The sequence below is a fragment of the Theropithecus gelada genome, chromosome 5 (assembly GCF_003255815.1).
Source record: "Theropithecus gelada isolate Dixy chromosome 5, Tgel_1.0, whole genome shotgun sequence".
Taxonomy (NCBI): Eukaryota; Metazoa; Chordata; class Mammalia; order Primates; family Cercopithecidae; genus Theropithecus; species Theropithecus gelada.
The window spans coordinates 118935169-118960882 of NC_037672.1; the positions used below are offsets into that span (position 1 = coordinate 118935169).

At 36.1% G+C, this 25714-nt stretch overlaps 1 protein-coding gene across 1 annotated transcript in view; it reads right to left on the minus strand.

The window, feature by feature from the left end:
* Positions 1–25714, minus strand: part of BBS7 (Bardet-Biedl syndrome 7) — a 54783-nt gene that overhangs the window by 28708 nt on the left and 361 nt on the right. Inside the window, exons 2-11 of the mRNA XM_025384981.1 lie at positions 23558–23623; positions 18467–18529; positions 16758–16933; positions 14253–14439; positions 10788–10860; positions 10002–10118; positions 8280–8410; positions 4111–4195; positions 2669–2771; positions 426–618 (exon numbers count right to left, since the gene is read on the minus strand). Coding sequence (XP_025240766.1) covers positions 426–618; positions 2669–2771; positions 4111–4195; positions 8280–8410; positions 10002–10118; positions 10788–10860; positions 14253–14439; positions 16758–16933; positions 18467–18529; positions 23558–23623 — 1194 coding nt within the window. The remainder of the gene's footprint in view (positions 1–425; positions 619–2668; positions 2772–4110; positions 4196–8279; positions 8411–10001; positions 10119–10787; positions 10861–14252; positions 14440–16757; positions 16934–18466; positions 18530–23557; positions 23624–25714) is intronic.

Consider the following 25714-nt stretch of genomic DNA (forward strand, 5'->3'; position numbering starts at 1 on the left):
AATTACTGTCTATGGCTGGGTGGCGTGGTTCACGCTTGCAATCCCAGCACTTTGTGAGGCCGAGGCAGGTGGATCACCTGAGGTCAGGAGTCCAAGACCAGCCTGGCGAACATGGTGAAACCCTGTCTCTACTAAAAATACAAAATTAGCCAGGCGTGGTGGCACATACCTGCAGTCCCAGCTACTCGGGAGGCTGAGAGGCAGGAGAATCACTTGAACCTGGGAGGCGGAGGTTACAGTGAGCTGAGATTGCACCACTGCACTCCAGTCTAGGTGACAGAGTAAGACTCTGTCTCAAAAAAATAAAAATAAAAAAATAAAAAATTACTGTCTAAAACTAAAAATGTTCAATAATAATTAGTACATATGACTGGTTTGTAAAATAGATCCAGTCATAAAACTAAGAAATTAGACATTTTGCTTACCTGTATTAAGACATTATCTATTGCAGTCTGTACCTCTAAGATAAGGCTATAACTGGCATCATCTTTATTTAGTGTAAATTTATCATTTATACCAAAGGAAGGTACTGCTGATTTTGCTTTGCTTGATTGAGAAGACTGCTGATAATTCTCTCTTTCCTGCAATACCTTATACTGCAGATGTTCCAACTCATTCCTGGAGAAAAACATACACAAATTTGTCAAATGTAAGTATAAACATTTGAGGTCCTTAGAATGTTTACAAAAATTTGAGACATTTGCTTTTACAAAATGTGTTTTTATTAGTTGAGCTAATAAAATAAAAATAAAGGGAACAAAATTTTTGCTTCTATGATTGACTAAATGATTCCACATTATTTATCCTTAACCCAAAAATTAAAACACGTACTCAGTCCCATACTAGCAATATTAATAGAGAGTTTTAAATATCATGGTAGGCTACAAAATAATCAATCTTAACACAGGAATCTTAGTACAGTTACATAAAATACTAATCAGAAGAGAAACTTATTATACTAAAGAGAAATTAATATTGCAGAACATACTAGACTTAATGAAAAGAGACAAAATGTGTGAAGCTAGTAAACATGTAACTTTAAGTAAGACACTAGGGAAGACATAAAAAATAAAAAGGAAGCTGCAGAATATTAGCATTTTGGGGACCACAGGGATGATCATGAGCCAGTGGTACAGCTTAACTACCAAGTGTTGGAGAGGATTCTGCTGAGACTGAACTACACAGGCATTGCTTAGAGCTCCAGTTAAGGGGAAGGTCCACATGCAAATGGAGTGAACAGTCATTGGGATAGAACAACATGAAGCTTAACTAGCCACAATTTAGGAGGAAAAGTCTAGGGAGGAGCTTGGAAGGGATTTGTGTGATGAACAAAGGAAAAGATTCATTCATTAAAGAATATTTACTGCTAAATATTACAGATTTACTCCTATGTACCTAGCAGTGTTTGGGTATCAAATGAACAAATCAGACATGAGCTTCTTGTAAAGCTTACATTCCAGTGTGGAATCAAGAAATGGTAGACTTGGTTATAAATAAAAGGTACTATATTGAGGATGTGAGAGAGTAGTCATTAACTATACTTGTATCCTTGTTGCATGAAGTAGGATATCCTGAATGAATCTGGCATACTTGTTTGCATGAACATTACAGCTTGCTCTCTGGTGGCTTTGGTGAAATGGCTTGTACTACTAGTACTTGTGGCATTTGCTGCCTTAACAGTCTCTGTAGCCTTCAACTACCACCAAAAAAAGATCATCCTTCACTCCACAAAAGGTCAGCATGGGTTGAAATGGGGAGAGCAGTCATTAAAAGTTTCAGCAACTCCTACTTCTTTATTGTATGAAGCATCTTTATTTGAGTTTGAGGTCCCCCTTTTCATAGCACACGTCAAATTGAGCATACCATAAAAGCAATTCTTGTGTCTAGGGGAGTCAACATTACTCAGTTCCAGTTAAGAAAATTTATAAGCCAATATTACAGATTCAGAAGGGTCCACAGGAAGAGTAAATGTTAGAGTTAATGAGAAATAATACAGCCATCTGTGTTGATTTATTTCTAATGTCTGTGAAAATCAAAAAATAAAACACTACAAGTGTCTATGACGTAAAAAAAAAAAAAAAATGAAAAATGAAAAATACAACTCTTGACCTAAGAAAAAGTCAATTCAGAATAAGGCATACAAAAAAGTATATTTCTATCTCCAAAATATTAATCAGCACTTACTGCTAATTTTCTCAAAACTGTAAACTTTCATTTTATTTTTTTTTTTTTTTTTTTTTTTTCTTTGAGACGGAGTCTCGCTCTGTCACCCAGGCTGGAGTGCAGTGGCCGGATCTCAGCTCACTGCAAGCTCCGCCTCCCGGGTTCCCGCCATTCTCCTGCCTCAGCCTCCCGAGTAGCTGGGACTATAGGCGCCCGCCACCTCGCCCGGCTAAGTTTTTTTTGTATTTTTTAGTAGAGACGGGGTTTCACTGTGTTAACCAGGATGGTCTCGATCTCCTGACCTCGTGATCCGCCCGTCTCGGCCTCCCAAAGTGCTGGGATTACAGGCTTGAGCCACCGCGCCCGGCCAACTTTCATTTTAAAAGGTGATTAATTAATTATATAATTCCTTCCAACAAAATATACTCCATCTATAAGTAATAAAAAGCAACAACCACACACTTCATAAGATTTTTAAAAAAGCAAATAAAAAACTCAAAGTTACCGTAAGGAAGAAATTTTATTCTGCATCTCCTGATTAAATTTTAGTTCTTCTCCTGGTCCACTTTCCTTATGAATGGGCTCTGTTGTCAGACCTGTAACCCAGCCTGTAGAGATGAATTACAGTCATGCACCACTTAGTACTGCTGGTGTTAAAAAAGATAAATTATGCATTGTGTAGCAGAAACTCCAATGTACATGCCCCTTTGTCCACCAATATCAGCCTGTCTTAACCCTAGGACTTCATTCAAAAACAAAACACAAAATCAAGCTGGAAAATATTCAGACTATAGAGAAATTACTTAAGCATTTCACAATATCTTTTTTTTTTTTTTTGCCTGAAATACCATAATACTATAATGAAGGGAATCTTTTACTTCTTAACAGATTTAAAATATGGAGTAAGTCAACATAGTCTAGCAATTTCAAAAATAGCTGAAAAATAAGAATTGCCTTTTAAAAATTACTTTCATGGAAATTTAAACTCTCACATGACTACTATGAGGATGCAAAAATTACCAATTCAAAAGAAGTTTTGGCAGGTTTTTGAGACCCTGTCTCAAAATAAAAGTTTTTTTATCAGACACATACATAGTCCAAAACATAAAATAAATCTCAATAAGTACTTCTCTTTAAATCAAATAAGATAATTTAATAAAGGTAAGAGTGACATGCTAAACACTCTTAAAAAGTATTATTCAAATATCAACTATTTTATAAATCAAGAAGCCTATACTTTCTCCTTATTTTTTAACCAAGAAAGTTTTTAATGCTATAAGTAAGAGTGATTGATTAACACAGCAGCCTCCCCTTATCCACGATTCCACTTTCTGCATTTAAGTAACCCATAGTCAATGGTAGGCTGAACATATTAAATGGAAAATTCCAGAAATAAGTCCTAAGTTTTAAATTGTACAACATTCTGAATAGGGCGATAAAATCTCATGCCATCCTGCTCCATTCTGCCCAGGATGTAAATCATCCCTTTATCCAACATATCACCTGCTGTATATGATACCTGCTACCAGCCTATCTATTGTTCGCTTAGAAGCCAAACCAGTTATCAGATCAACTGTTGCCGTATCATAGTGCTTGGGTTCAAGTAACCTTACTTTATTTAATAAGGGTCCCAAAGTGCAAGAGTAGTGATGTTAAGCATATTGTTATAATTGCTCTATTTTATTATTCATTATTGTTAATCTTGTACTATGCCTAATTTGTAAGTTAAACTTTATCACAGGCATGTAGGTATAGGAAAAAAATATACACAGGGTTCAGCACTATCTGAGGTTTGAGGCTTCCACTAGGGGTCTTGGAACAGATTCCCTATGAATAAGGGGGGACTACTATAACTCTTTTTAAAAAAGAGACATCAAAAGCAGTTTATTAAGTTTAGATTTTTTGTTGCTGACTCTTTCTTCAATTACCTATTATCATTTACTTTACCTGAATATGTGGACACCACGATTTCATCATAGCTGTCTTTTCCTACACAACCACCCTGGATAGATGTGACACTTTCAGACAACATCTAAGGAAGTTTAAGACCAAGCACTTCATTAGCAACTAAAAAATTCAGACATGTTAAAAATAAGCTACACAACGTTTTCCCTGGCTCCAGACATTCAACATATATTTACTGAATGCTTATGTGCAGACACTCAGATTAGAAAGACAAAATATCTTGAACAAATGGCAGGAAACTTCAGTGTTTTTAAATTTGGGAAAGAAGATTCAAAACGATCCTAGTATATTTGTGGGTACCACTCAACTAACGATATACTCATCTAATGAGCTAAAATAGTTTATTTATTTATTTAGAGACAATGTCTCCCTCCGTCACCCAGGCTGGAGTGCAGTGGTGCAATCACAGCTCACTGCAGCCTTGACTTCCTGGACTCAAACGATCCTCCTGCCTTAGGTCCCAGAGTAGCTGGGACTAGAGGTGCGTGCCACAACGCTGGGCTAATTTTTCTATTTTTTGTAGAGATGGGGCTTCGCCATGTTTCCCAGGCTGGTCTTCAAATCGTGGGCTCAAGCAATCTGCCACCTTGGCCTCCCAAACTGCTAGGATTATAGGCGTGAACCATAGCTCCCGGCCAGTTTATTTTCATAAAGAAAGGTTTTTTTAAAACTTACATAAGCAAGGCTGGGCGCGATGGCTGACGCCTGTAATCCCAGCACTTTGGGAGGCCGAAGTTGGCGGATCACGAGGTCAAGAGACCGAGACCATCCTGTCCAACATGGTGAAACCCCATCTCTACTAAAAATACAAAAAAATTAGGTGGGCGTGGTGGTGCGTGCCTGTAGTCCCAGCTACTTGGGAGGCTGAGGCAGGAGAATCGCTTCAACCCCAAAGGCGGAGGTTGCAGTGAGCCGAGATCATGCCACTGCACTCCAGTCTTGCTACAGAGCCAGACTCTGTCTGGGGGAAAAAAAAAAAAAAAAAAAAATTACATAAGCAAAAAGCAAAATACCCTGTAAGTTTAGTCTATTATCTGAATTCCATGCACCATCTCTTATGTGTATTCTCAAAATAGTTTTTTAGATAAATAAAGAAGATGGTAACCTATATGGAATCTTTAGGAAAACTGCTATTGTGGAGAGAAATCAAGTTTTTTCAGATGACTCAGTGTTTATAATAACCATCTTTTAAGCAATACTTCCCAAACTTATTTGACAACCACTTAGGTAACTCAACTAGGAATCTGTATTTTTTTTTTTCTTTCTTTCTTTTAAAATAATGCAGGGAGCTGGTTTTTTGTTTTTGTTTGTTTTTTTAGACAGGACATTGATCTGTTGCCCAGGCTGGAATGCAGTGCATGATCACGGCTCACTGCAGCCTCAACCTCCCAGGTTCAAGTGACCCTCCCAATTTGGCCTTCCAAGTAGCTGGGACTACAGGTGTACACCACCATACCTAGCTGATTTTTAAATTTTTTTTTTTTGCAGAAATGGGGTCTCCCTATGTTGCCCAGGCTAGTGTTGAACTTCTGGGCTCAAGCAAACCTCCCACCTTGGCCTCCCAAAGTGCTGGGATTACAGGTGTAAGCCACTGTGCCTGGCCAGAAACTCTGTTTTTAACAAACACTCTAGGTCGGTGGCTTTCAAGCTATTTGGAAAGCAAGCAATAAATTTTATATTACAATCTGGTATACATTCACACATAAACATATAAAGCAATGTATCTAACTTAAAAGATTTGTGTCATACTCTGATATGTTCTAATCTATTCTGTTTTTTAAAAACTGCACTGGCAACACACTAATTGGTTTTGACTAGCAGTTTGAAAAACTCTGGTATGTAATTCTTAGCAGGCAAGACTGAGAACCTTTGTTTTAAAGGAGGGAGTGGAAGGAAGGGACACTAGCATTAAACCAGACAATCAACAAAACACTAGTTCTCTTCACCTACCCTATAGGGGGCAAACCTCTGAGCTATCCTGCAAATTAGGATGTGATAGTTGTTCCTGAGGCTAATTACCTGAGAAATTCAAGTAACAAAGGTTTGATTATAAATCACATAAAGTTAGATTTACAGGTGGGGTCAAATATCTGCATTTTTAACAAGTGTCCAGTTGATGTGTATAATAAAAGTTTTCAAAAAATTGTTTTTTATTGATCTGACAACTTGATTAGATCTTCCTTTAATTTACTGAACACAAAACACTGGAAATCACCTGACTTGCAGAATAATGTTTTACTCAACCAATAGAAACACGCACATTCTCACTTTCTGAGTGGTTTATCAGGGAACTATTAATTACAACTTTAAAGAGTATTTTAATGCAATATACTTGGAAAACATTTTTAAAACTATTCATTTCCTTTTTTAACTGTTCATTTCTATATACTTTTTTGCTAATAGAACATTTTAATGAAATTCATTTATCTTATGTACTTATATAAAAAAATTGGGGCTACTCTGCACACTGCCTATGGGGTAGCCTTGTTCTGCAAGGAGCAGGAAAAGAAAAACAAAGGAAAAAGGAAGGAAGGAGGGAAGGAAGGGAGGGAGGGAGGGAAGGAGGAAAGAAAGGGAAGAATGGGAGGAAGGCAGGGAGGGAGGGAGGGAGGAAGGAAGGAAGGAAGGAAGGAAGGAAGGAAGGAAGGAAGGAAGGAAGGAAGGAAGGAAGGAAGGAAGGAAGGAAGGAAGGATCCTATAACCATAAAATCAGAGATCCTGGGCAATATACTATGGATAAGTTTTATGTAAGAAAACATGGAACTAAACTTACAAAAAAAAGACCTTGGTCCTTCCTCAAAATATTGGCAAATGAGTATATGTTTAAGTTAAAATGCAATGTTCAAGGTATACATATTTTCTCTTTTTATGATTTACCCCTTAACTATCTTTTTTGATTAATCAACCATCTACCAGTCCAGACTGTGTCAGACAGTAGGTCTCCTCCTGATTATAAAAGCAACATAGTAAGTGATGATGTGAATCCAAGATGACGCAGAGTACTCCCAACCTAAGCATAACCTGAAAGCAGGACCTCTGTCATTAGACAGAAGAAATAAGAGGAAGATAGGATTTCTTAGTGCCAGACCTGGCAGAACAGGTAAATGCTATGACATTTCTGGGGTTTAGAATAAAAGTCAAAGAGGAGACTTGGGGTCCGAATAGGAAAGTTTCTCAAAGGGCTGATGAAAAAAAGCAGGAGATCATCAACAATGGATTATTATTTCTAAGCCTAGACTATTACTTGCCTCATTAGCAGGATGACTTTTTACACCAAAACAAGATGAACAAATTTGAAACCAATCTAAAAAATAACCTCAACTGTGTAACATTTTTATCCCTATATTTTCTAAATGATATGTTTTACCTGTGCTTCAAACCACTTGTATTTTCTGAACTGCAGTTAAAGTTAGGATTGGGAGATACCACTAGTAGAGAAATTAGACAAAAAAAAAAAAAAAAGAGTTGACACTTGAGTTGTGAACTCTTTTATTTCCTTTAAGTTTAATAGCCTCAGTATGTCCTATATGAGGCAGGATAGGGAAGCCCGGGATTGGAGAACACTAGTTCATGAAAAGGAAAGATTCAATTTATGCCAGAATGCTTCTCTATGTAACTTTATAGCTTGGCATAAATCAGCTTAATTACATTTAAAATTTGTGAACTAAAATTACTTTTATCTAGTATTTCTTCTTATACAGGCAGCCCTTGAGTGCGTAGAGTGAAACTGCTACTTTTTTCCTTTTGCTTAAGGTTATTTCTGATACTGTCCTAACAATATGAAGTTTATTCCTAAAATCTTATTATTTTAAAACAACAGACTCATTTATATTAACCAAACATATAAATATTACTCCTATAAAGTGTCATTATATGTTATAAACTAAGGCAAAATATTTAATACTTTAGATACTTATAATAATATTTTAAAGTATAATGAAAAAGTAATTTATTATCCTGCTTAAACGCAAGAGTCTATTATTCAAACATAAGAGAAGTCTGGAGAAGATTCTGATAACATCAAAATAGCAATATTTTAAACCAAACACAAGATTTTAATATATTTTCACTTAATAAAATTCAAACCATCTGTCATCTCTATAATAATTTGACAAATAATAAGCATATATAGTCTTTTTTAATGAACTTACCTGATCAAATCGTAGAACAGGTTCATTTGCATTATCAAAACTATACACTTCCACCATTCCGTCATCTCTCCCAACAAGTAAATCTTTAACCCCATCACCCACAATGTCAAAGCTGTCAATACACAAAATACCTTTAAAAAGAGATATGTGATAAGTTATTAAGAAGACTAATAGTTATCGTCAAGTATATGCCAAGTAAGAATGAAAATAACACATATTCCGACTCAGAATGCTGAGTAAAAATCTTTGAGCAAAATCAAGTGCTCTTCTCTTGTCCATCCACATTCATCTATTTCCAGGTCTTTAAATATAATCTGTGTGAGAACGGCCCCTACATTTATATCTCCCTCCAGCTCTGGCCAAAGCTCCAGACTGATATATTCAATTTGGTATCTTCTCACAGACATCTGCATCTTAAACTTTCCATACCCCAAACAAAACTCTTTATTCCCCTTTTTACCATACCCCCTCAATACTGCTCCTCCCTCTGTCTTCCCCCATCTCCATAAATTATTCTACCTAGCTGCTTAGACAAAAATTCTGGGCTACATCTCTGATTTCTTTTTTTCTCACCACCCCTCATATCAAAACCACTAGCAAATTCCATCTTCTCTACCTCCACAATATATACTGAAATTGTCTCCTTTAGGTTTCCAGCTACTGATAGCCTAGACTAAGCTAGCCTAGACTAGAATAAATTATAATAACTCTTCCAGCTGGTCTCCATGCTTCCAATTTTGACCTGCTTCCTCCCGCCCCCTCCAATCCATTCTCCAAACAGTGTCCTTTGTTTTGTTTAGGCTTAGTAAATTAAATGTCACACTCCCACTGAAAATTTTCTGATGAATTCCTACAGCACCTAGATTAAAATTCAAACTGTTTTCCAAGGCTCTACTCTACCTCTCTGACTCCATCTCCTGCCATGTTAATGCATTTAGCCAAACTGACCTTCCTACTGTTCCTCAAATGAATCAAATCTACCTTCACCTCAAATCTTTCGCACTTACTTCCTCCTCTTCCTGAAACATTTTTTCCCCGCAAATCTGCATATTGCTAACTCTTTTTCTTATCAGTTGAATCTCATTTCAAATTTCACCTCTTCTAAGAGGCTATCTTTGACTACCTGGTCCTCCTTCTATCATCACTCTCCAATACACTGCCCTGTTTTATTTTCTTCAGGTGACTAGGTAAAGCTGTCTTTATGTATTTATTTGTTTTTACTCTGTCTCTCCTAATAAGTATTTGTTGAAGGAATAAATGAATATATGAACATCCTGAACATATACATAGGCATCTCACTATCTACCAAATCAGTTATAAATTCTCCTTAGAAAGTTATAAATTCCTTAGAAAACAGGAATATTCTCTGACCCACTGCACTTCTTCTTTGCTTCATAACAAAGACTCCTAGATTCCAATTAATTCTGTACCTCAGACAACTAAGTTACCTCAGACAACTAAAATCCAATTAAAACTGGATTTTAGCATAAAATGATATTAGCCTGTAAAAACGCATCAATACCAAATTACTATAAGCATTTATTACTTTAAAAGAATTATGCCAATAGTATAACAGACCTGACAAATAAACAAATAGTAGATAAATCAAGGTGTGAATTGCTAAGTCTGCTATGTAGTATAAATAAAATAGAATAAATTATATAATTTAAGATACTTAATAATCATTGACACCTCAGAATCTGAACTACATGAAAAGCATACCTCCCCTCTTTTTCTCATTTCGAATTTCCCACTTGTGTATTGGTTTGGATGTAGTAATCTGAATAAGCCCAAGTTTTCCATCTGATGTCCCAAACAAAAGGTCTTCTCCAGAGTCACCTAGTTATAATTAAAGTCAACATATTATATTTCTCCTACAATTAGTAATCTCTTTAAAATTAAAATATTGTTATGTAAAAATCTCATTTAAAAAATATTATAAAAAGACATAAAACTTAATTTTTGAGAATGGTTATTATATATTCACTCAATTTTATAGTTATAAGAGATAAGACTTTTCCCCATTATCTAATTTTAAGATGAAGAAACTAGGTTGGGTGCCATGGCTCATGCCTGTAATCCCAGAACTTTGGGAGGCTAAGGTGAGAGGATCATTTGAGCCCAGGAGTTCCAGACTAACCTGAGCAACATGGCAAAACCCTGTCTCTAAAAAATGCCAAAAAGCTAGCCGGGCATGGTGATGTGTGCCTGTAGTACTAGGGAGGCTGAGGCGGGAGGATCCCTTGAGCCTGGGAGGTCGAGGCTGTGGTAAGCTGAGATTGTACCACTGTACTCCAGCCTGGGAGACAGAGTGAGAGCCTGCCCCCCAGGCCCCCAAAAACAAAAAAAAACGGAGAATTAAAAGCTCAATAACTTGTGCTGTTAGTTACTGGCAAGATCCCAGAAAGACAACTGTCTCGTTTCTAGTTTATGTCCTTTCTACAATTTCCCATTTTCACTTAATATTAAAACACATAGTTGATTTGTGAAAAATAAAATCCTGATTACCGCCATTTCCATTGTGTAGTGCTAAGACAGTAGGGGGGCCAGGAACTTCAATTTCATACATCACATCAGATCCCTGAAGGAAAAGAAGTATTTAAAAACTGAAACAGAATACAGACTGAAAATAATAGAGGCATTCATGAATAACATCAATATTCAAATATAGTATTCTTAGTAACACCTAGAATAAAATTGCTTTAAAAATTAGGTTATGAATACAACTTGCATTTGTTAGCAATTTTGCATATATCAACTGATTTGAACACATATATATACACACACGTATATATATACACACATATATATACACACACGTGTATATATACACACGTATATATATATACACACATATACACACACACACACACACATATATATATAGTGTAAAAGACCATGGAGAAAACATTTAAAATATTGTCTACCCTTAATATATTTTAAATACGTTGTTTGCCTGAAAACTTGACACTGGTAGATTTTCCTATCAAGTCTCTAGGAACAAATTATTCCCTGTCCTCTCTAGGTGAACTGGAGAGCTTTAACTTGGAATACATCCAAATATTTTAATAGACACAAAGTTACTTCCTAAGGAAAATGTTGGCCTTGCCTTTGGGTATTCCCAAAATCTGCTCCAGTTAGAGGTAGAATGACCTGCTACTTAGATAAAAAAAAAACAAGTTAGGTCCTTTTATATTTCTCAGTTTTTCAATTTTGCTACTTGTAATGCTTGTCATTTGGGGCGCAGTATTTGTGATGCTGTTAAAGAATGATTTAGAAGAACTTATACTCACATGGAAAAAATACTCATGATCTAGAATTGAAAGAAAACACAATTTGCAAAATGGGCCGGGCGTGGTGGCTCACGCCTGTAATCCCAGCACTTTGGGAGGCTGAGGCAGGTGGATCATCAGGTCAGGAGTTTGAGACCAGCCTGACCAACATGGTGAAACCCTGTCTCTACTAAAAATACAAAAAAATTAGCCAGGCATGGCGGTGCGTGCCTGTAATCCCAGCTACTCAGGAGGCTGAGGGAGGAGAATTGCTTGAACCCAGGAGGCAGAGGTTGCAGTGAGCTGAGATTGCGCCACTACTCTAGCCTGGGTGACAGAGTAAGACTCTGTCTCAAAAAAAAAAAAAGAAAAAACAAAAGAAAAGAAAACACAATTTGCAAAATTATAGTAAATATGGTATGACATTTTTGTTTTAATTTTTTTTTTTTTTTGAGATGGAGTCTCACTCTGTTGCCCAGGCTGAAATGCAATGGTGTGATCTCAGCTCGCTGCAACCTCCACCTTCCGGGTTCAAGTGATTCTCCTGTCTCAGTTGCCCGAGTAGCTGGATTACAGGTGCAGGCCACCATGCCTCGCTAAGTTTTGTATTTTTAGTAGAGACAAAGTTTTGCCATGTTGGCTATGTTGGTCTTGAACTCCTGACCTCAGGTGATCCATCTGCCTCAGCCTCCCACAGTGCTGGGATTACAGGCGTGAGCCACGACACCGGGCCTAAAAAAGTTTAACGTTTATTTAGAAAACATAAGAAAGCCATATACTTGATCTCTTTTTTTTTTTTTTTTTTTTTTGAGCCAGGATCTGGTTCTGTCATCCAGGCTGGAGTGCAGTGCAGTGGTGTGATCATAGCTCACTGCAGCCTTGACCTCCCAGGCTCAAGTGATGTTCCCATCTCCGCCTCCTGAGTAGCTGGGACTACTGGCATGCACCACCATGCCCAGCTAAACTTTTTTTTTAAGAGACAGGGGTCTCACTATGTTGCCCAGGCTGGTCTTGAATTCCTGAACTCAAGTGATCTTCCAACCTTGGCCTCCCAAAGTGCTGGGGTAATAGGCCTGAGCCACTGTGCCCAGCCCACTTTATCTTTTATTTAAAATATCATTTTAAAATTTACAGTTTTCTACACATAACTATATAAACACAAAAGAATATACACAAAACTGTTTAAAAAAGGCAACCTCTGGAGTAATGGATTATTCATAGAGATAGATGGGGAGTGAGAAAAAAGTATGCAGTGCAGAGGGAAAGATTTCAACTTTATTTTCTGCAGATCTTTAGTAATTTTTTTTAAAAAGTAATAAGCATATGGCTCTCTTGTCAAACAAAGCAGAATCCTAGAATTCAGTCAATTTCTAATTGAATGCTAAACAGTTCCTGTTAAAAGCCTTGTTCAAAATAATTCATATTTAAAAGCACAGGCTATGGGGGAAATTAATCATTCATAACTCTAAAATGAACCTTTCTTCTTTTCCTTTTTTTTATTTTTATTTTTTTGAGATGGAGTCTCCCTCTGTTGCCCAGGCTGGAATGCAGTGGCGCAATTTCAGCTCACTGCACGACCTCTGCCTCCTGGGTTCGAGTGCTCTCGTGCTTCAGCCTCCTTCCTTCTGAGTAACTGGAATTACAGGGGTGTGCTACTGCAACCGGCTAATTTTGTATCTTTAGTAGAGACGGGGTTTCACCATGTTGGCCAGGCTGGTCTCAAACTCCTGGCCTCAAATGATCTTCCTGTCTCAGCCTCCCAAAGTGCTGGGATTATAGGTTTGAGCCAAGATGCCAAGCCTAAAATGAACCTTTAACATGACTTTGTCCCTGGGGGGTAAAAACCTCAGAGACTCACTGGATCTTTCCTTCTACAAAAGCGCTGATGCCAAGAAATGGCCATCTGTCTATGGAATTCCAAAGAGTAAGATAGCCTGTGCTGGCATGGACTTAACAGCTAAACTTTTTCATCAACTGCGCCAACTATTACCAGCCTGTTTCTGATCCAGTTGATCTACCTGTTATATGCTATTTACATTTAAATATTATTTTAAGCATCCTATAGTGTGTGTGTGTGTGTGTGTATGTGTGTGCATGCATTTTATTGAAAGCCACTCTCAAGAAGATATAGTGGTAACTATTATTACTCATAACAATGACCTGAAGCCATTGTTTTAGTCAATCGTGGTTTTTACCAGAAATATAAGGACATCAAAACGATTTTTCCCTCTATCACTCATTTACTTATCCAACAAATATTTACTGAGTGCTTATTTCATATACTGCCATAAATGCTGGATAAATTCAAGTTATATAAAACCCTCCCCCCAGCCCAATTTCTTCCTTTAAATTGATTTTTTGGGGAAGAGAAAGGTGATGGAAGAAGAAAACAAAACAAAGAGGCAGGCAAAGGTTATCTGTAGTCAAAGTACTCCATTCTGATAATAGCTCAGAAATTGTGGATGGTGAGGCAAAAAATATCCCTTTTCTCCCAAATATGCTTCTCTAAAAACTTACAAAAGAACACATTTGACTCAAGTTAAAAAAATTAATGTGTCAAATTATTTAAAAATTGTTTCCATATATTTATATAAGCACTTAAAACAGTAACCACTATAGTTATTTATCTCAAGTACATAATGTTCATCAATATTCTCTCACATAAATTATAAAAAATTAGAAAAATACAAATAACAGCAACCTGTAAAACTCTGAGCACTCTGTCCTGGCAGGCCAATACAGGTGTGATACGAGATAATCTTTCCACTGGAAGGCAGATAACATCATTGATTTTATCCCCAGAAAGGTAATAATGTTGGTCTTTGCAGTCACAATAATGGTTATAGATGTAACTTGCACTGAGAAAGAGGTCTGAGCCAGATATGTGCCTGAGAACATTAAAATAGTAATTTTTAAAAATAAGCACAGGTACTGAATTTTTTTCAGAGATAAAAACAGAACAATTTATAGTTTACTAACATTTTATTATAGACTTAAAGAACACAGTTTTTAAAACTTTCTCCTACTTAATTTCTAGTCTTTTTGGTATAACACTGTTTTTGATTTTGAAAGCTGAAAATGAGGATGTTAAGGCCTCAGCCTTCCCAATAAAACTGAGCTCAGAAAAATGGAAAACAAAGACAAGATAATGATAATTTAACTGTCTATATCCAAAGGCAATTAATACGTCAAAAAATGACTTCTTTGTGTACTATGTGCCAAGCACTATCTTAAGTGATTTTTATGTATTAGATCAATTAATCATCATAACTCTATAAAATAGGGACCATTATTATTCCTTTTTACAGGTGAATAATAAAATGTTAAATAACTTGCCTAATGGCACCTAATTATTAAGTAGTAGATTAGACTGCAACTCAGTTTTTTGCTCTAGAGTTAGCTTTCTTACCAGCACACTAATTTGCCTGAAAAAATCTATTTTAAGTGACTCTACCTCAAACTAAATGATAAACAGCAGAAAAAAAATGATTTCATTAGAACTTTATCTTGAAAAGAGAAATGAAAACAAGTTCATTTCAAATTACACTTAACAAAATTTAGTCAATAGTCATAACTATGTTCTAATTCTTAGACTGAATCAAGTTTTCACTTGGGTGAGCTAAAATGGCTTGACAAAAATTTATATGTAAGTGCGATATATTTTTCACTTCTAGATTGTTATTACCATATTTATCATAAAGAGGATAATTTTATTTGAATGTTTCATGTATTCCTCTACCTCCAAGTTCTATTTAAAATTTTTTACATTAAAATTATTATCTAAAGAGCTTATCCTATAATAATCCTCCCTGATTTTCTCTTCTTCAGTTATTAAGTGGCCTCACTTTGTGGCTCTGCATATCATTGAATAGTCCTCTTACTATTTTTATCAACTTCATGAAATTCTGTTTTTCAAAATTTTAAATTCCATTTTGAAACCAATCTGTATTATATTTGCATTATATTGGCCAAAGTACTATTTAGCAATCACTATTGCTGACATGAGTGGGGATACATGGCAGCATTAAGCAGGAAAGGATGTGTAGTGACTAATGCTAAGTGGTCAGTTTCCTTACTGAGTATCTTCAAGTTATAACTTTTGTTTTCCTATAAAACCTTACAAATGTGGGGATTCAGACAATCAATTTTCAAAACTTGAGTAAAGAACTTTTCTATCCCATCTTTGCCACTCTAGTAAAAACATTTAAGAAACCATTTAAAGAGACTATTACTAAACTCCGTATCTTTCTCACACTACTATCCATATACCTGTCCGAATGTAGTTATGCTATTAACACATTACTTTTAGTATTTCACAATTATCATTGGCCATGTCTATATATAAGTGTATTTCAAAAGTGTTACTATTCTTGTTAAACCATTTGAAATTACATATTTCCACTTACCATTGTTTGTTATCTAATTTCACCAAGCCAACATTTTACATCTCAAACATCAGGAGATATGCTGTGCATTATACAAAACTCTGGGCTGAATCAGTTGTTTCTAGCCTAAGAGTCTGACTGATTATACAACTTGGCTGCACTAGATTCAAAGGAAGAACTTAAAAGATAAAAACAAAACCTACTCTGGGTTATTCTGATTCAGTAGGTATGAGGTGGGACAAGGAATTAAGTGTCCCAAGGGATTCTTCTAAGTAGCAAATTTAAGAAACAGTGAATTAGATGAATTTTAAAACCCTTTTCAGCTCCCTGTGATTCAAAAACTAAAATCTGAATTGCAAAATTTCACATCAGGAAGCCATTTAGGGAGCTATATTTCACTTAGAGTCTTACCTGATATACCTGAAATTATACCCTATTGGTAATCACTAACTTTGACAGTCAGCCTTTTAACATAGCGATGCTACCTGAAAACCAGAACTAGCAAAAAGAGCCAAGGAACGTAAAGCTAAATATCTAGAGATTTATTTTCCATTTTTTCCCATACCTTGATGATGAATCAAAACTCAACCAAGTAGTCAAAAATGATTGTATAAATACTATGAAGTTCTTTAAAACAAAATTTCAACCACCAATTTCATATTGATTGTAGGTCAAATTTAGTTTCTGACTAATAAAATACCTTTAGTTAATTTTATTTTCCAGAACGCCTATTAAGATATGATACTTAATCAGTTGCCTTACATCTATCCAAAATATTATAAATAAGTATGTAAAAATAAAAAAAGGAACAATAGACATACATAGCTTTAATGCTTTCAGTGAGGTTTGTTTCAAAAGAGAGGAACTGTTTTCCTCTTTTTGTGAAGGCTCTAATCTCAGATGCTGCAGCAATAAAAATTTTCTCCTGAGGTGTGTTAAGAACCCCTCCTAGTTCCAGTCTTGCAATCTTTGGCCCCGGTAAAGTCTTGAACACTGCCTGAAAAAAATCATTCATGAAAAAAGTACATAAATTACTTTATTGTGAGCATTTTTTCCTTTACAATACAAAATGTTAAGATGTTAAATTTGCAAAATATTACAGTTCTACTACATAGAAATAATTTTAGATAATAATCTGTATACTTTAGTAGCTCTTCAGGTTTTTTGCTGTACTCAACTTTTAAATATATATTCCCACACATATTTGCATGTCATTGAAATCTAAATCCTTGCAATTCAAAGTACAGTTCACTAAGCAGCAATGTTAGCATCACTAAATTGATTTAAAATGCAGATCAAATGAATGAGAATCTGTATTTTAACAAGATTCCCCAGCAAGTTCCTATGCATATTGAAGTTTTAGAGGCACTGGCTTAAACAATACTCCTATGAACAGGGAAGTCCATTTGGCAAATTATTTAATGAGGTCCAATGAACATGTTTTTACACTTCAATCATCTTTTAAAACTAATCTTTCCTGGTTTCTTTACAATTTTTATAAATTTTAATAGTAAAGGACTATAGAATTTACTGAAAATGTGAATGTATGACTTAATACCTATAATCATATATCTATTTAACTGAAAACAATATTCATTTCATTAATTTTTTCATGGTTATTTTCCATTTTATTATTTGCACCAGCTTTTTCTCCTCCACTTCCTCCCCATGACTTTATATACAGAGAATAAGATATCTGGGAGAATATGAATAATGGAAACACTGAGTTTCTGGTAGTTTTTATTCTCTTCATCTCTTGGAAATTCCATATAGTATATAATGAATACCAGAATCCACATCTCAGACTCATCATTCTAAATTTCTAATTATGACCTGTAAATATGATAATGTAACAGTAATAACTTCCTTGATTAGGTTAAATTAAGTGGCAAAGGTTGTAGGTTAGTTGCTTCCATGATTACATTATGCTACATAAGATTCTTTCTTAGCAGACTAGAGAAATTTCCTGCTGGCTTTGAAGAATTAGATTACCATGTTGTGAGAAGGACTGTGAGAGGACCACACAGCAAGAAATTGTAGAGACCTCAAAGAACTGAGAGCAAAAAAAAGAAATTTACAGATATTAATAAAGTGGGGACCTCAGTCCTGTAATAGCAAGGAACTGAATTCTGCAAACAACCACATGAGCCTGGAATAAGACCCCACACTCTAGAAAGGAACCCAGCTCAGCTGACACCTAAATTGCAGCTGTGTGAAACCTTGAGCACAAACTCCTGTGCTACAGAAACTGTTAGATAATAAACGTGTGTTGTGTTAAGGCCCTAAATTTGAGGTAATATATTACACAGCGTAGAAAAGTAACCCACAACCACAGGATGCCAAAGGTGCCTTACAACTAGCTAGCAAATGACTTTTGTGCTGCCTGCAGACTCATACCTCACATTAACTACTTCCCTCAGAACCCATTTTCCATTATCTGTATTTTAGGAAACTTTTAACCTAGTATATTCAATAAATAGTGCATTCTGTTTTAGAGAACTATTTTTCCCCTTCACAAAGCTATACTTACTCCTGCTTCTCCTTTCTTCATGCCAAAGCACATAACTACCCCATCATGATCCCCAATAACCACCTGTAATAGATGGAAGAGAATCGAAAATTACTATTGTTAATATTATGACCTAATAATTATATACAGGGAAAGCAAGATTCTTAATTTATAAATGTTGACTTAATAGAGAACAGAAAATCTAGGAAAGACACCCCCACAAAAAATAATCCTCAAAAGAACAAGAGCCAAAAGAGAAGGATATGGAGAGTCATTAGAAAAGTAATTGGCCATAGATTTTGTTCCTATAATGTTAATAGGACAACACAAATATGGTTGGTTTTTTTTTGTTTTTCAACTTTTATTGTAGGTTCTAGGAGTCCACATGCAGGCTGTTATGAAGGTATACTTCCGGATAATGGATTATGGTCAGAAATGCCTACAAAGTAATTTTTTTTTTCATAACTGGAGCATAAGAATATTTTAACTTTTAAAACAGATTATCAAATAAAGTTGTGAGTGACATATTTAATAATTTTAAACACCTTTTTTAAAAGTAAAATTTTAATGTATGAAAATGTACACAAAATATTATAATGAATTATCATGTGCCTATCACCTAGTTTCAACAATTACTAACATGTAGACAATGAATTATTTTGAAATAAATATAGAGGGACATTTTAACACTTCTTCCTCAAAAGGAGATATCAAACAACCTTGGACCAGTTCCAGTCCATGGCCTGTTGGGTACCAGGCCACACAGCAAGAGGTAAGCAGCGGGAAAGCAATCATTTACAAACTGAGCTCCGCCTCCTGTCAAATTGGCAGCGTCATCAGAGTCTCATAGAAGCACAAACCCTACTGTGAACTGCGCATGGTTGTATGCTCCTTAGGAAAATCTAACTAATTCCTGATGATCTGAGGTAGAACACAGTATTATCACAAAACAATCCCAGCCCGATTGGTGGAAAAACTGTCTTCCACGAAACTGGTTCCTGGTGCTAAAAAAGTTTGGGAGCTCTGGTTTAAGAAACTACTAATCAAGTTTAGGCATAGTATCAAATAGAAAGAGTCACAATCATCTGAAAAAGTTATTTAAATACCCCTCCTTATTTCCCACTATGTATCTGTGTAAGCTGATTTTCTTCAAATATTTCAACCAAAACAACATAGCACGAGATTGAATGCAGTAAACAAATATGAAAATCTGTGTGTGTATGCTTATGCCAGACATTAACCAAGTTGCAAAAAGTATAACATAATGATACTATACTCATTAAATTCTTTTTTGTTTTGAAAAATAATTATTTTTCATAAAAACGTGTTATATAAACATGTAATGAGTTAATTTTTTAATAAAAGAGTTTAAGCATTTCTTAGTCTTCATTTTAATACAGTAAGTATTGATACATACAACTTACATTAAAAAATGTTCTTTGGGATCCTCAATCCTTTAATTGTGTAAAGGGGTGCTGAGACCAAAAAGTTTGAGAAGTGCTAATCTAGGAGACTTATTACAATAAATGACAATCAGAAATCTGTTGGTTTATCTTTTTCATTTTCTTCATTTAATTTTATTTTTAAATTGACAACAATTGTACATATTTGTGGGGTACATAGCAATGTTTCAATACGTATAACATATACTGATCATATTGGGATAATTAGCATATCCATCATCTAAAATACTGATCACTTCTCTGTGTTGGGATCAGTCAACATCTTCTTTTTAGCTATTTGAAACTATATATTGTTAACTATAGTCATCCTATAGTGGTATAGACTACTTGAGCTTATTTTTCCTATCTAGCTATTTTATATCCTTTAATAAATGCCTCCCTATCCCTTCCTTCCCTCTACCCTTTGCAGCCTCTAGTATTCTCTGTCCTACTTTTTACTTTAATGTGACCAAATTTTTTTAGCTTCCACATATTAAGGAGAAAATGTGGTGTTCAACTTTCTGTTCCTGGTTTATTTCACTTAACATAATGTCCTCCAGTTCCATCTGTGTTATTGCAAATGACAGGATTTCATTCTTCTCGCTCTTTTTTTTTTTTTTTTTTTTGAGACAGAGTTTTGCCCTTGTCGCCCAGGCTGGAGTGCAATGGCACCATCTCAGCTCACTGCAACCTCTACCTCCAGGGTTCAAGCGATTCTCCCACGTCAGTCCCCCAAGTAGCTGGAATTACAGATGTCTGCCACCATGCCTGGCTAATTTTTGTATTTTTAATAAATACAAAATGGGGTTTCACCATGTTGGCCAGGCTGGTCTCCAACTGCTGACCTCAGGTGATCCGCCCGCCTCGGCCTCCCAAAGTGCTGGGATTACAGGCGTGAGTCATCATGCCTGGTCAGGATTTCATTATTTTTTATTGCTGAATAGTATTCCATTGTGTATGTATACCACATTTTTTAATACATTCATCTGTTGTTAAACACCCAGGCTGATTCCGTATCTTGGCTATTGTGAACAATGCTGCAATAAAACATGGGGGTGCAGTTGTCTCTTTGATATAATGATTTCCTTTGGGTAAATTCACAGTAGTGGGGTTGCTAGACCTATTTGTAGTTTTGGTAGCCCTATTTGTAGTTTTTGAAAAATCCTACATACTGTTTTCTATAGTGGATGTACTATCCCACCAACGGCACAGAAGAGTTTCCTTTCTCCACATTCTTGCTAGTATTTGTTGTTTTTTGTTTTTTTTTCTTGTCTTTTTGATAACAGCCATTCTAACTGGGGTAAGATGATACTTCATTGTGGTTTGATTTGCATTTTCCTGATGATTAATGATAAGTATTTTTTCCTATTTTTTTGTCATTTTATGTATTCTTTTGAGAAATGTCTGTTCAGATCATTTGCCCACTTTTTAATCAGATTGCTTGTTTGTTTGCTATTGGTATGTTTGAGTTCCTTGTATATTCTGGATATTAATTCCTTGTTGGATGAGTAGTTTGCAAATATTTTAAATCCCATTCTATAGGTTGTCTTTTCACTCTTGTTGTTTCCTTTCCTGTGTAGAAGCTTTTTGGTTTGATATGATCCCATTTGTTTATTTTTGCTTTTGTTGTTTGTGCTTTTGAGGTCTTATTCATTAAATATTTCCCCAGACCAATGTCCTAAAGCATTAACATTTAGGTCTTTTTTTGTTTTTTGTTTTGTTTTGTTTTTTTGAGATGGAGTCTTGCTCTCCCAAGTAGCTGGGATTATAGGTGCCTGCCACAACGACCAGCTAATTTTCTGTATTTCTAGTAGAGATGGGGCTTCATCATGTTGGCCAGGTTGGTCTCGAACTCCTGACCTGAAGTAATCCACAAGCCTCGGCCTCCCAAATTGCAGGAATTACAGGTGTGAGCCACCATACTTGGCCACATTTAGGTCTTTGATCCATTTTGTGTTCATTTTTATATGGGGTGAGAGGGTGAGAGGTGGAAGTCTTGGTTTCATCCTTCTGCATATGAATATACAGTTTTCCCAGCACCATTTATTGAAGAGGCTGTCCTTTCCCCAGAGGGTGTTCTTGGCTCTTTTGTCAAAAATCAGTTGGTTGTAGATATGTGGATTAATTTATGAGTTCTCTATTCTGTTTTATGTTCTCTGTGTCTCTGCGTTTTTATGCCAGTATTATGCTGTTTTGGTTACTACAGCTTTGTAGTATATTTTGAGATCTAGTAGTATAATGCCCCAGCTTTGTTCTTTTTATTCAGGATTGCTTTGACCATTTGGGGTCTTTGTGGTTCCATACAAATTTTAAGATTTTTTTTCTCTTTCTGTGAAGAATGACATTGGTATTTTGATAGAGACTGCATTGAATTGTAGACTGCTTTGGGTGGTATTGTCATTTTAACAATATTAATTCTTCCAATCCATGAACATGGGATGTTTTTCCATTTGTTTGTATCCTCTTTAATTTCTTTCATCAGTGTTTTATAGTTTTCCTTGTAGAGGTCTTTCATTTCCTTGGTTAATTTATTATTACGTATTTTATCTTTTATCTATTATAATTGGGATTGAGTTCTTGATTTCTTTTTCAGCTAGTTTGTGGTGTATAAAAACACCACTAATTTCTGTATATTAATTTTGTATCCTGCAACTTTACTGAATTCATTTGTCAGTTCTAAAAATTTTTTGGTACAGTCTTTAGGTTTTTCTTTCTTTTTTTTTGAGACAGAGTCTTGCTCTGTTGCCCAGGCTGGAGTGCAGTGGTGTGATCTCGGCTCACTGAAAGCTCCACCTCCTGGGTTCACGCCATTCTCCTGCCTCAGCCTGCCGAGTAGCTGGGACTACAGGCGCCTGCCACCATGCCCGGCTTTTTTTTTTAAAATTTATTTTTATTTGTATTTTTTTTAGTAGAGATGGGGTTTCACTGTGTTGGCCAGGATGGTCTCGATCTCCTGACCTCACGATCTGCTCGCCTCGGCCTCCCAAAGTGCTGGGATTACAGGCGTGAGCCCAGCTGAGTCTTTAGGTTTTTCTATATATAGGATCATGTCATCTGCAAACAGAGATAATCTGATTCTCCTTTCCAATCTGGATACACTTTATTTCTTTTTCTTGTATAATTGCTCTGGCTAGGATTTCTAGTACTATGTGTAATTGTTGATTCATCTTGCTAAAATGTTTATATATCAGGATAAAGTATTTTTTGCAGTTTTAAAATACTTGGCTAGTCTACTAAGAAACTGTAATTGTTTTGTGGAAATCATAGGATCAATATTTCTTTAAACATAATCAGTGTGGTTAAGTACAAAGTTTAACATCAAAATATTTAATGACTTTAAAATATGAGAAAGTTTAAAGAGAACATTTTCTTGATATCTTATTTTGCTTTATATTTCTTTTTTCATACATCTGATACACAGAAAAATGGAGTATGGTTTTTAAGTTTGCCTACACTATTTACTAATGGTATGTAATAATTTTAATGTCCAAGAAAATTATTGTCTATAAATGTCCCTTGGTATTCCAATTTCTGTTCAAATTAAAAAAAAAATCATTTCCATTTTAACATTAGCATTTTTAAGAGAATAACTTAATAATAAAGAAGGAAATAGGAGCCTCTCCTCTGTCAGTACTAGTGAATAGTGGAGAAATCAGAATCTATACAGCACCTTTTGTGTAGCTCTGTGTCTTGAGGCAGGAAGTAGCTTCATAGTCTTCTGAGATGTTACTCCCACCTAAAGAAAAACACCAGGTGCTTAGTGAATTTAATTTGAAGTTATTACAGAGATTAAAAGGATCAGCAGATTTAGGTTATAGTGAACCTTTTTGTTAAACTGAAATTAGTGATATAACTATTATCAGTAATTAACTTATTTTCTAATGAGATATGTCATATTAGTCAGAATACATATACAAAACAACCAAAATAGTAAAACTTATCCTAATGCCAAGCCAAAAATAGTTGTGTAAGATGACTGTCAAGATACTTTATTTAAAAATATCTCTAGAAGCCTTCTTTCCCAACTGCATACAGTTGTTGAGCAAAGTGATTCAAGAACTTTGAAAATAGATTATAGTTATTAGAAATGCAACGTAAGACCACATGCAGTGGCTCATGCCTGTAATCTCAGTACTTTGGGAGGCTGAGGTTGGAGGATCACTTGAGTCCAGGTGTTCAACACCATCCAGGCAACACAGGAGACTCTGTCTCTACAAAAAATAAAAAATTAGCTAGGCATGGTGGTGCATGCCTGTAGGCCCAACTACTTGGAAGGCTGAGGCAGGAGGATAACTTGAGTCCAGGAACTTGAGGCTTTGGTGAGTCATGATCATGCCACTGTACTCCAGACTGGCTGGGTGACAGAACAAGACCCTGTCTCAAAAACAACAACAACAACAACATATATTTCTGCTAAAATAACAAACATGATGATGGCCATAATATCCAACCTAACGAGTGAAGATTATTTTACAAAAAAATACAGAGGATGAAAGCAGCAGGGAACTGTCACTGCTGGTGTATAGTTAGGAGAAGAGGATGGGACCAATGGGACAGAAACTGGTGAAAACAACACATCATGATAAAACTTTCATATAGTATAAATGACTTTATTCTGAATTCCAGAAAATTGTATTAAAGTCATCTGTTTAGATTTATATTTCTGAAACATCAATCTAGCAAGTGATGTGAAGGATGGCTTGGAGGGAGATGAAGCTGGTGTTCAGGAGCCCAATTTGGAAGTTATTTCAATTATTCAAGCAAGAGAAGATGAGAACTCAAATGAGGGTAATAGAGATGAAAGACACGGGACAGATTCAAGAGATATTTGGGAGTTAAAAGCAGCAAGATGTGGTGACCAGTTGGATATGGAAGATATTAAGGTGGGAAGTACATAGCATAAACCCCTAGAAAATTGACTGGGCAAACATTTGTACCATTAGCTGAAATGAGATGGCCTAAAAATATGGTGAGGAATTGGGGTAGAGAGAATTTTAGGTCTGAAAGAAATTCTGACAGGCAGTGTGGTGTAACAAAAAAGACACCAGTTCTGGAGTCCGAGACTTTGATTCAAATAGCAAATCCCTAATTTTTAGCTACTAAGCAAATTACTTACCTTCTGTAACCCCTTAGATCCTCATTTATAATATTGTCTACTTTGCAAATTCTTATGAGGATTAAATATGTTGGTAGGTACGCTAAATTCTTAGAATAAGCTAGATGCACATTAAACTGTTTTCATGGCTTTTTTTCCCCCTACTGTCTGTCACTCTGGGTAGAGTGCAGTTCCATGATGTCGGCGCACTGCAGCCTGCCTCCCGAGTTCAAGCGATTCTCCTGCCTTAACCTCCAGAGTACCTGGGATTACAGGCGCCCGCCACCACGCCGGGCTAATTTTTGTATTTTTTGTAGAGACGAGGTTTAACCGTGTTAGCCAGGCTAGTCTTGAACTGCTGACCTTAGGTGATCCGCCCGCCTCGGCCTCCCAAAGTGCTGGGATAACAGGCGTGAGCCATCGCCCCCGGCCCAGTTTTCATTGCTTTTACTATGATCTGCCTGGTGCGGTCCAGCTCACAGTAAGAAACAAGTGCCTGGTGCTTGGGCGAACGATCCGGGTAGAGATGGAGATTGAGGATTAGAGGCCCTCAGGCAGCCACGGCTAGGGAGGAGGAGAAGGGCCCTGGGGGGAATCCGGGATCAGACCGTGTCAGCATTTTCAGAGCATCCTCAGGAACCGGCAGGAGCCAGCACCGTGGGGGCTTGCGCCGCTTTTCCCCGGTCCCCTCGGACCGTCACAGACAAGAGGGAGCTGCCCAAAGGCGGGGTG